This window comes from Nansenia antarctica, assembly GCF_963989245.1.
Source record: "Nansenia antarctica genome assembly, chromosome: 16".
Taxonomy (NCBI): Eukaryota; Metazoa; Chordata; class Actinopteri; order Argentiniformes; family Microstomatidae; genus Nansenia; species Nansenia antarctica.
Window position 1 is genome coordinate 24,373,042 of NC_137686.1, and position 12,750 is coordinate 24,385,791.

General features: G+C 47.5%; 1 protein-coding gene across 1 annotated transcript in view; it reads left to right on the forward strand.

The window, feature by feature from the left end:
• Positions 1–11,442, forward strand: part of bcl2b (BCL2 apoptosis regulator b) — a gene marked incomplete at its 5' end in the record, with an annotated part of 21,570 nt that extends 10,128 nt beyond the window's left edge. The window contains one exon of the mRNA XM_080546364.1: positions 11,281–11,442. Coding sequence (XP_080402490.1) covers positions 11,281–11,415 — 135 coding nt within the window. The 3' untranslated portion in view covers positions 11,416–11,442. The remainder of the gene's footprint in view (positions 1–11,280) is intronic.
• Positions 11,443–12,750: the final 1,308 nt, after the last annotated feature.

Genomic DNA, 12,750 nt, shown 5'->3' on the forward strand with positions numbered 1-12,750 from the left:
AAAGGAGGGAGGCGGGCAAGGAGGGGAGACCTCATCAAAACTACAAACAGCCTCCTTAATTAGAGCCAGGCTCAGGACCACAGGGTACGCACACGCTGCACAGGAGCCCCAACCACATCACACGCCGTGACCCAGGGAGGGGCTGCCCACTGCCAGCTGCAGGACCGTGCAGGACCCAAGGAGAGGTGGCCATGGCTGTGCCAGGGTACTGGTAGACAGGGCCGAGGAAGGATGGCATAATACCAGGAAACAGGTTGTCTGGGTCAAGGAGGGGTGGAATTCTGTAAAACAAGTTGGCAAGGCCCGAGAGGGATGTGGGTACGGGTTGGCAGGGCCGAGGGAAGGATGGCATTCAGTCGCATTAGGGTAAAGAATGGGAGTGTCCTGTTCGCTAATGCTAAATCAAGAGATAGAACAAACTTGTGTTATGACTTCAGCGGCGTATGACTTGTGAGTGAGTGAATGTCAGAAGTCATCTGATTCAACTGTCACCTGATTCTCTGCTGTTTCGTCTGCTGACAAGAACTCTTTCACTATATAGCACAACAGGCACACACACACACACACACACACAGGCACACACACACACACACACACATTACCAAATATAATCAAGAGGATTGATGATGGCGCTCCGGCAGTGACAGGTACCATTTTCTAATTACCGGTATGCGCAAAATGAATTATATTCTTAAGGCTAACAGAGAAGTAAACATGGAGTCTAAAGTACGTCTTTAGCACACACCGTCGTCATCGAGGCTGCTTGTTTATCTATCTCTAAATAGACAAACAATAGGCACCCTGAAAATACTGGAAACCGCCCGATTGTTAAAGTGGCACCCTCCCTGTTATCTTTCCCCACTATTTTCACTCACTCTAGACTTATTTATAGTGTCACAATACACCATTTATTGTCATTCATCAGGCAGGCTTGCGCTCGTTTCCATTCTACTGTGTCTCTCCCCGTAGACAGCGAAGGCCACCTCGCCCTTATCGGCCTCTCTAGGGCACATTCAAGGAAGAGGCGATGGAAAAGATCTCTCAGCAGAGATTCCAGCCCTGAAGCTCCTCGTCCTTAAGCTCGCTTCCCTTCCTCTGAACACAAATGCGACCGGACACAAGCGAGGAGGAGCGTTCGCCTGTCCTTTTAAACGAGGAGGGAGTATTATTGTTATTGCGTAATGCTGGTATTGTGGTGAGCTGAGCTATGTTCCTCATGGGTAGCTCTTGTGAGGGAGGCAGTGGCAGCAGCAGCAGCAGACGTGGTTATCTAAGGGTGAGTGCCTCTCATATCAGGCCTCTCAGACTCTCTCTCACAGTCGAGTTGTTTGTTTCCTCACATCAATGCATTCCTGTCATTCCTAAACCCCCGGCCTGGATGAAAATCAGCTGGTTACCGGAGAATGAGGTCTGAACTTTTGCCTTGTTTCTCAGTCCGGAAGGGGAGGGGAGAGAGGGGGATAGGGAGGGGGGGGGGGGAGGAGATTTTTTTAGTTTAGGCTTTCTGGCGATCATTATGCACTTTGACAGATTTTCAGTCAGGCAGTATTGAAACACTGAACAGTTTGGACTGTCTGTGAATATGATATAGCGGAAGTTGTGAAGGGCAGACAGTCAGGCTCAGTCTGAATATGTGTTGTGTGAGACTCATTGTTCCTTCCCCATCCCCCTGTCTTGGAATGACCTCATGTTCCGAGAAGGAGAGACAGTTTGGTCACGCATTCCAGAATTCCAGTCTGCGTAAAAAAAAAAACGCCATCGTCTGTGGGTGCCTCCAGCCTTTTTGGAGGAATTAAAATGTCCCCCTTAATTAGAAAATGTCTCTCTCCCTCATGTTTATGAATAATTTTTTCCAATTGACAAATACAAAACATGTCATCTTATGAACGACTACAGCTTCTGAATGTGACTTGGTGGAGAGCATAGACACTGTGTTCTAGTTCTATGGTGGAGACCATATAGACACTGTGTTCTAGTTCTAGCTCTATGGTGGAGACCATATAGATACTGTGTTCTAGTTCTATGGTGGAGGTCATATAGATACTGTGTTCTAGTTCTATGGTTGAGACCATATGACACTGTGTTCTAGTTCTAGCTCTATGGTGGAGGTCATATAGACACTGTGTTCTAGTTCTATGGTGGAGGTCATATAGACACTGTGTTCTAGTTCTAGCTCTATGGTGGAGACCATAGACACTGTGTTCTAGTTCTAGCTCTATGGTGGAGACCATAGACACTGTGTTCTAGTTCTAGCTCTATGGTGGAGACCATATAGACACTGTGTTCTAGTTCTAGTTCTATGGTGGAGGCCATATAGACACTGTGTTCTAGTCTAGTTCTATGGTGGCGACCATATAGACACTGTGTTCTAGTTCTAGTTCTATGGTGGAGGTCATATAGACACTGTGTTCTAGTTCTAGCTCTATGGTGGAGACCATATAGACACTGTGTTCTAGTCTAGTTCTAGTTCTATGGCAGAGACCATATAGACACTGTGTTCTAGTTCTAGTTCTATGGTGGAGGTCATATAGACACTGTGTTCTAGTTCTATGGTGGAGGTCATATAGACACTGTGTTCTAGTTCTAGTTCTATGGTGGAGACCATAGAGACACTGTGTTCTAGTTCTAGCTCTATGGTGGAGACCCAGATTTCGTGAACCTCAACCCCTCCAATCATGACCACTTCAAAGAGGTTCCAGAGGGAATCGTCATTCAAGCAGATTATTGTTTTCCCTGACATCGACGGTCATAGGAGATCCTGTGTTTCTGCTGCTCACAGCACATCACACCAGACTGTGGCCTCTCTCTCTCTCTCTCTCCCTCTCTCTCTCTCTCATTTACATGGCCAACAGAAGATTCCAAAGAGAACTTGAAACCCGCTGGCCTCACGTACACCAATCACGTAAACTGCTCCTCTATCTTGTTGCCAAAACTGATGGGAGCTCATTACAGGGTTGCTGTACAGATGTCTCTTTTTATGAAAGGGGAGACTCGTGTCTACCTTTGAAGTTCTAATACTTTCTCCTTCGCTGACATTACAAAGTCTCATTGTGATGATAATGCATGCTAACTACTAGGCTCACCTTCATAATCCGAGTGGCTAAGTTGTTTCCACTTAAAAAGCTTGGTTCTATTAACTCAAGTACTGTACTGTAGGCTACTTGGTAAGTATGAACACACAATATTATTGCTTTTTGGGTGCACAGCAGTAGTCAAAAGTTGAAAAACATGTTATGGGTTTGTGTTCGTAGCATGCAAGTATTTGAAGTTCAACTGTCTGTGTAGAGTACTGGTAACTAGGTACAGATCGTAAAACACAGTTTGCAGCAGGATATCCAACCGTAGCTCTTTCCAGCTGTTCCCCCCACCCTTTCTCCATGGTATTATTTTCGTAGACGTGTTTGGCTTGTCTCAAGGCCTCCCTGAGTTACATTTACAAGAACAGCCCCTGTGATTTGACCATGTCAGACTCCCAACACAGGAAAAAACCAGGCTAATGATGTCATTTCCACAACCGCTGGCACAGGAAGTGATTTAACAGCGACCGAACTATTTGGGGGTTTTACAATGAAAGACAACAGTGAACGGATCTGTGATTTGACAAAGAACCAATTCATCAGACTCAGAGTCTGGGGCAGCAGTGCCTTCAGCAGTACACAACATAATTACATATAAACTCATAAGTTCTCATAAGCTATGTAATAAACATGCTACAATGCTGAATCATGTTCTGTGTAATTACATTTTAAAAATCAGCCTTTTTTTTATGTAGCTTTAGCTTATAGGTATACTGAAAACTAGAATAAAATAGTTTTCAACATGATAATCAATATCCTCTGAGAAGATCTTCTTCTTCTTTTTGTTTCTCTGAAGGTTATATGACAGTTTCCCATCCCACGAGAAGATCACAAGCACCAACATCTGTTGTAGTGACAGAATACACAGATGATTGACTGTGTATGCTTCGCTCGTTTCTCACTGCAGTATTGGACTGCTCTCAGCATACGTGAGCACCCTGCGAAGAGGGTGTGTGAAGGACGGACTGGGGTCAGTGGATAAGTCCTTTAAGGCATATGGGGAGTGTTGTGCCGCTGTCACAGGAAATAAACCTCTCCCACTGGGTGTGTTTGTCACAGGAGACTCAACAGGCCACCTGGGAAATACACTGGTTCCCACGGTCTGTATCAGGGCCTCAATCTGAACTACAGTGGCAGAGGGGCCAGGCTACGGGGGGGCTCTCACGCTCGCTCATTTGCTACGTCTTTGTGTCAATCACTCTTGCTCTTTCTCTTGGACTCTGGGTCCTTTGAGGCGAAAACATGATTACAGCTTACATGATTATGCTGATAGCATGCTTGCGAACGAGCGCCCCTTTGCCATGGTTTCGAATTATTTCTTGAACACTACCACCACACGCCGGTAACCATCCAAGCATGGTAAGACTCATGGGTTTCTGCTTCTCGAACGCACCTTCAGATACCACGCATACCACTCCAGTGTACTAGAGCGCATTTTTTCCACGATAGCTGTCGCATTACCGAGTGAATGATTAAACAAAACAACCAGGCCGGAACATTTTCCCAGGGTTCTCGGGTTAGATTAAGAGCCCATAGTTGACTGATTTTAGATGGTTCCCATGGTATCAGGGTTCGATTGTTAAAGCCACTGACGTCACCGTGGGCCGTGCTCTCCGCAGGGCATCCAGAGAAGGACCCAGAGTGGCAGACATCCGGTACACTCCTCACCACTCAGCCCACTCAAGCTGCCCCTAATGCACACACACACATATACACACACACACACACACACACACACACACAGAGATACAGATACACACACATGCACACACACACACACACAGAGATGCATACACACACACATACACACACACACAGATACACACACGCACGCACACACACACGCACACATAAAAATGCACCCACGCACACACTCACTTTCTCTCTCTCACTCCCTCTTTCTCTCTCACACACACACACCCGGATATACCGTACACACACTCCCCCATCCTCTTAAGCGTCACTCCTGCCCTTTTAAATGGAAGGAGCCCTGGTGAAAGAGAGCAGCTTTATTAGATTGGGCAGCCCTGACCCAGTCCCTGGCCATGTTGTTATTTATAGCCCAGCGGAGCATGGCGAACACTTCCTTCCCCTCTCCTCCTTCCCAGTGAGGCTAACCGCTGACACCCTCTTTTGTTACCTGTCTCAGGGCAGCTTTAGGTGTGTAATCAGGCGTGGCTGGTGGTGCAGGTAGAAAATCATGAAGGACTCGGGTCTCATTGTGATGCAAGGAACGGAATGAGTAATTATTCATTAGAATTAATATTCATTTATTCATAATTGGTGGTCGTGCACGGGAAAAATGTTTTACTCTGACATTTTTTCCTGTACTTTTGGATTTGGATTCATCCCGGTTGACCCATGTCACACAGATGGCTATCTTTATCCAGGTAAGACAATAAGACGGGGGGGTATTGTCTGACTTGTAAGGCATTTTTCTGTGGCTTTGGCGCTTCCCTTTGATGTCTCGCCGCTGTATATTCAGAGTCTGTCCCATGGTGGCTGTAAATGATACGCCCTGAGCGCGGGGCTAAGGTGTGTGGAACAGCCGTAACCCAATCCCGTTGGGCAGGAGGAGCAGATGGGGAGTGAGCCAATAGGAGCGAGGCCACGCTCTGCATCCATCCACCCACCCATCCCTCCCCTGGGTCTGCAAGGTCACAAAGCTCTTTGTTCATTCTTGGGATCAAAGATGCTTGAATATAATAGGTTCAACGGCGACACAGGACCCATAATAATGACATTAGAGTTCAGTCAAGGTCAGGAATGTTTCATAAAAAGGAGACAATATAATAATGAAGGGCTACGGTTTCATCAATCCAAATGCGATCCGATTTCACTCTTGTTTTCTTGTTTCTTGTCTGACCAGATCCGCCGTAACCGCGAAACAACGTGTCATGTCACGTCACGCAAAACTACATTTCATATTTTATCTGGCAGTCCAAACAGGATGAATAATGCGGACCACAGAATCCTGAAGCATCATGACAGTTTGTGGTGATTTACCGGCTATCATGTTGCACTTTCAGGAGAGTGGAAAAAGCCCTGTGGGAGAGGAGCTAGCTGTTTTGTAAACACAACGATCCCGCTGACACATATTTAAATATTTATGAGTTGTAAAAGAGGGCATTCGCAGGTTATCCTGGAGACAGGGGAGTTCACTTGCCCCAATGGTATTAGCTCCTTGTTCCAGCAGCCAATACACCTACACATGACCGAACAACCCAGCATGGTTGCACACATACATTACATTCACTAGTTTTTTCATGTTTTCCATATGCGCATATACAGTATTCCATTCTCCATACACTCCTATGTACATTGTCAGACCAGGGCTGACTGTAGTTAACGATGGTAAATTGACATCATTGGAAGAAGGCATCATGAATACCCTAATAACAAAGTCACAATGAATTTGCCTTTCTACAGAGTAGCAGTGAAAAAGTTCGATATTTTCCGTTTTGGATTGATGGTGCAGTCCCGCAGTCCCCCACCCCCCACCCCCCTACTTTCTTTGTCTGTTTGCAGCTAGGAGGCTGTCTGTGTGCATTGTATTGATGCTCTCCAGTGTCCTCTCCTCAGCTTGTGGGCCAGTGCTGACACGTAAGGATTTTTCCGGATGAGACATCCTGCAGACACCTCAGTCATCGTTTCTTTCCTCCAGGCAGGTCGATTGATGACACTCCAGAGACCTCCGTAGGTGCCGATGGCGACCTTGTTGCCAGACTCAAGGTCGCAGTCTTGTCACCCATTGTGTCTAGCCGGGGTTGTAAAGGAATGGAAAAGACTCCATCTGTTCAGGTAGAAGAGTAGAGGCAATATCTGATACGGCAAAAAATAATAATAAAAAAAGCCTGAATTTCTTGTCGGATCAACTCGCATTCATCACAATGGGCTTTATCTCTCCCCTAAAGGCTCGATCACAGTTTGTCTTTCCTCTCTCTTACTCCTACCTCTCTCCCTAACAGACTTATCTCCTCTTCCTTACTCTCTGTTTTCCCCTAACAGGCTCATCTCCGCCTCCTTACTCTCTCTGTCCCCCCCCCCCACCCTCTAACAGGCTCCTTTAAGTGGGAGTTTTGCTTAAGTTTAATTAGCTTTGGGGCGAAGTTAGCGAGAACCTCATTAGCAAACGGAGGAGCTGTGAGGTGCAGTGTGCAGGCTATGTACTCTTAAGTGTATGGTAAGAGTATAAGCAGAGCATCGGGATACGCATGGTTTAGCCGATTGTTGCGCTTAAGCCACAACGGGTACTTTAATTACCGGGTGAACTTTAACCCACATCCTTTCCTTCGCCTCTCTCTTAATGAGGAGAACTCCCAGGCTGCCCGTTATGACCCCCACAGAAATGTCCCCTTAAACGGAGCGGAGACTGCCTAATCATTCCTCTGTTTTGGCAAAGCCAAAGCGTTCAGCTGGTGTGTACTGTATAAATCAACGGAAAGGTTAGCCATTAGCCCGGTGCACAAGGAAGCGCCTTATCTATCTCCCACACAAGGCCATGTGTACTCATCAATTGATAATCGCTGGGGGAAACCCAGGATTAATAAACAGTTGGAAGTTCCTGTCTCGCCTCTTAGTCAAGCGTATACTTGTGGGACAACAGTTTTTAATTGGGACACTTAATACATTGTGGAAGGTTGGCAGGCTGTCGGTGGGAGAAAAGCAAGTCAGGGGTTGAGCTAAGACGCTTTTTTCTTCTGGTGGGAAAAGCAAACGGTGGGTCAAGCGAACGTGGCGTGGGGAGAAGGGACGAGCGCTATTGGGTAACCATGACGCTCTGGCAACAAGTGGCTGCTGCCCCCCCCCCCCCCCCCCCCCCCCCTAGCAAACCTCTTCTCTTTTTGTTTTCGCTCCCCTTTTTTTTTACAGAGAGTGCTGTGAGTCTCCAAGGGATTCATCACGCGATGTCGCAAGAATGACTGAGAAAGATGCTCGAGAATCTGGGTAAAAGGGGAGGCAGACTTTTCAGTTGGTGTTTTTGTATTTCGGAGTCCATGTGACTGCAGCTGACCTTCTAAAAGGTGTTTATCAACAAAGCACTCTCAGTGAACTTCCAGCCGGGCTCTGCGGTTAAAGACTGCAACCTTGGGCCGATTCCCCAGCCTCTCATCCACTCGCAGCACAACAGATGGTCCGCTGAAGGGCGACGTGAATGATGGCCTCTCTGGCAACAAGCACCTGTTCCTTTATGTTGTGATGATCACCAGGTGATGGTCTGACTAGTTCAGTTCCAGGTTCAGTCACCTTTTTCTTTGTCCACTTAAACCCTCGCATGTCTGAGTGAATTCGCTCAAAAGGTTTCCTCCTAGGAGACGAGAGCGTTGAATTCGCTAGAGAAAGGTCGAAAAAACATAGCGAGAAGACAGAGAGAGAGTGAGAGAGTGAGAGAGAGAAAAATAAACTGACCTGAAGCTGTTTTTTTGTTATAGTGGTCATGCGGTTCTGCCGTGGGGGTGTTTAATGGTGTGTGGGTGAGAAAGTTCCTGAGAACCGAGCTGAACTAGAGCACGATGGTACCACGTCTCAGCCTCATGATGTCCACCTGACCGACCCCCCTGCCCCCACCCCCCCCACCCCGTGCTTCCCAGCACCCCCTGCTGCAATAACTGCTGCTCACTGTCTCTAGCTGTTACATGACATACCCTTTTGGTATTTGTACTTGGGTAATACCCAATCAGCCAATCCAGCTGTGTTTTTTAAGCGTGTATTCTATTGTATGGGGGGGGGACTAACGTTCAAGCACCATGTGTGTCTATTTAATCCAGCGCAAACACGTTACACATCGTTAGTTTGGCATTTGGGGGCCTGCGATACGCGGTCAGTCTTTGACATGCACTGGCTGTTGCACCTAGGTCTCAATTGTTGTCGCAGCAAACAGTCTTTTCAAGAGGGGCGGCCAGTTAGTTTTTGCCAAGGGAGGCCTACTGTGAGCACATTCCTCCACCCGGTAGGTGGTCTGACTGAGGCACTCTCTTCCTAATTAATACCTGGATGCTGCTTTATACCGGAGGGGGGAGGGAGGGGGGTGGGCAGTTTGCAGTTTTGCATTTGCTTCCTCAAAGGTTATTTGTCATTTTGTTGTACATTTTGCCATTCAACTTTGAAGTGGCTAATCCCCGTCTCCTACTTCCATTTAGCCACTTCAAAGTTGAAAACATATTGAGCTCCACCATAACCTCGCAAACACACATTTTGATCACCTAGATATAAAGCCATCCCACCAGGGGCAATCACTCACGGTAATTAGCTCAGTAACATGTAGGTGACCATTACATCCTTAAAGGTACATAGGCTACAAGATAAAATCAAAAAGGTAAACAAAACACTTCATAAACATATTTCATAATATTCAACACAAAATAACTCATAATAGATGTTCTTACTCAAAACTCAAAAAGCCTTAATATGGCTACTACAACAAACATTTCAATCACAGCCGAAGCAAAAGGCTGTACGGTTACAAAAGCAGAAATGCCGGTTGGTTATGTTGATGGCGGTGCCTGACTAGAGAAGACTGGTGCCTGGCTAGACTACTGGTCCTTCCTCTCCCTGTCAATGGCCCTCAGGGCCTCAGGAATGCTTTACAGGAAGGAAGGGAGGAGAGGGAGATAGGAAATACGTTCGTCTCACCGAAGCACTTTGGAATGGGATGTCCTTTTTTAGTCATCCTCTTGAGGGTTTTCTGGTCTGCTGAGTGGAGGTATTGTTCCACACTCCAGTGTGACACTTGAAATAGAAGATGATTATCCGGTTCTCCCTTCCGTTAGACCAAGGTTGAGCAAACGTAATGTCATCTTGTTCAAATGGTTCATAGGAGGTCATATAGCCTTGATTTAAAACAAGAAAGAGTGAAGAGCCTGAGGGAGTTGTTGACTGGCACCATAGAAGTGTCTCTCTCCCAGCCTTTTAGCCTCTCCCTCCACCCTTAAGTGAGTGATTGGGCACACCTGGGCTCGATCAAGCCGTCACCATGGCGATAGGCAGGAGGAAGGACAATCACCTGGGAGACACACACAGAACCACCCACTACGGACGTAACAGGATTAATAAAGTTGCACTGAATAGAATGTGACCTAACAAGTGATTTTACCATTGTCAATTGTTGTATCTTTTTTGTTTTGTATCTACAGTATAAATCACAGAATCTGAAATGAAGAATTTATCACATTCCATAATAATGATTTTCGGCAAGCATAATTGTCAAGTTTCAGCATTCCAATAGAATGGACACTGTGTTGTAGTAGCTGAGGACACTTCAAATCCCCACAACCCTCCTACATCTATTGGTACATTCCATCCTGATTTAAACAGTTGGATACGGGAAAATCTACCTAACACCTTTAATGTTTTTTGGGGGTATTTTAGTACTTTTGAATCCTGTTCAGCTGTTCCTGCTATGAAATGTTCCTGCTATGAAATTACTGAATTTCCTCAAAGAACATGTGGGTCCTCCTACATTTGGCCAGTGCAGAGCAGCAGTTACACCAGGGACAGTCAACTGTAGGAGCATGAAGCAGTTATGTAGCTAGTGTGTTGCATTGATATATGTGACAGGGCCTGGTGACAAATTCCCATTCCAAATCTGTCTTGATCTTGTTCATGAGGGCCCCTATGGTGTGTGTGTGTGTGTGTGTGTGTGTGTGTGTGTGTTGTGTGTGTCTGTGTGTGTGTGTATGTGTGTGCGTGTGTGCGTGTGTGTGTGTGTGTGTGTGTGAGCGTGCGTGTGTTTGCATGTGCGTGTGTGTTGTGTGTGTCTGTGTGTCTGTGTGCGTGTGTATGTGTGTGTGCGTGTGTGCGTGTGTGTGTGTGTGCGTGTGTGTGTGTGTGTGTGTGTGAGTGAGGCCCCAGAGTTAGGCTAGGGGGGGTAGGTGTTAGGGGCTCTGGTCTGAAATGGATCCAGCATCCTTCATGCATGTAATAACACTCAGACTGGCTGTTGGCCAAGGGGATTTAGATCTGCAGGCACTTCCAACACGACCCCCCGGCACAGTTTGAACACACACACCCACACGCAGACACACACACACATACACACACACACACATACACACACACACCCGCATACACCCACACACACACATACGCACATGCTCACGTCATCCTTTTCCATGTCATTCTTTTATTAACTCTCTCTCTCTCTTCTCTCTCTCTCTCTCTCTCTCTCTCTCTCTCTCTCTCTCTCTCTCTCTCTCTCTCTCAGGAGGCCTTCGTGGATCTGTACGACAGACAGAGGGACTCTCTGTTCTGCTCCTGGCCCTCCATTAAGACGGTCTTCGGACTGGCGGCGCTGGGGGCAGCGAGCCTCACCATCGGAGCGTACCTTACACAGAAGTGAAAGAGCTCTCTCTCTCTCTCTTTATTCCCCCACACACCCTCCCCTACCCTCCTCTCCTCTTCTCTCGCTCCTTTCTCTTTTCAAAGGCACCCCTGCCCCCTCCGAGACACTCCCGCATCCCGAAACCTTCTCTCTCTTCTGCTTCTCTTCAAAGCCTCTCTCTCTCTCTCTCTCTCTCTCTCTCTCTCTCTCTCTCTCTCTCTCTCTCTCTCTCTCTCTCTCTCTCTCTCTCTCTCTCTCTCTCTCTCTCTCTCTCTCTCTCTCTCTCTCTCTCTCTCTCTCTCTCTCTCTCTCTCCTTACTTGGGAAGGAAAATCCCCTCTTCCTCACCCCTCACTTCAAAAAACAAAGACACAAATCAAACAACGGAGGGGGAAGAAGGAGCGGAATCCACCGGCTGCCCACACAGAATAAAAGATGTCATGAAAGGCGGGCAGTTAAACTAAACTGTAATCACAGGAAAGCAAAAGCAAAGACAACAGAGAGAGCTTGAAAAGAAACGGGAGGGTCGACAGTTTGGCATGTGTCCTTTCTTTTTCTTTTTCTTCTTCTTCTTCTTAGTTTTTTTCGTCCTGCCTGCTTCTTCTCTGTACTCTGTACTCGTTCTAGCATGAACCGTACGTGGTGTGTGATTGTGTAGACGTTGCATGTTTGCCGGTGTGGCTGTGGTGTACTACCGGAGGCCCTCACTCTCTCAGAGGACTTGTTAATAGGAACACAAGGAGGAGGATGATGATGACTCCATAAGCAGCACCCAAGGAGGAAGCCTCGCAGCAGCCTCCCGGGGGCGCCCCCCCCCCACCCCCACCCCTGCCCCTGCTTGTTAGGGCGAGGAGCCCCTGTTTGAACTATGTGGACCGGGTGTGTATCCCCCCCCGTCCCCCTACCACCCGCCAGCCCCCACCCCACCCCCGCCAACCTCCTGCCCTTCAAAGGACTTCCTCCGCACAACAGCTGCTGTGAATGTATAATGGAAAGGATCTTCGTTTCCCTAACCAGCGCAGCGTGTGTGTGTGTGTGTGTGTGTGTGTGCTCACCGCTTCTCACCTATACCGGTCGGATACGGAGAGAGAGAGACAGAGAGAGAGAGAGAGAGAGCGTCGGTGAACTCTGTACACGCCACGCAGCGCCGTTACACACCTGGCTGGCGGCTCTCCGCAGAGCTTCTTCTGGGGGTCACGGCGGGGCGTCCATCTTGCTTTGTAGTCGTGGGTTCTGAGAGCGGTCGGACGTTGGGAAAACAGAGTCTCTCTTTGTGCCTGTGACCTACATAGAACCCGTGGGTTTCACCCTAGTCAGGGAAACGTAAGAGTGAGTTGGAAGCAGGTGTGGAAAG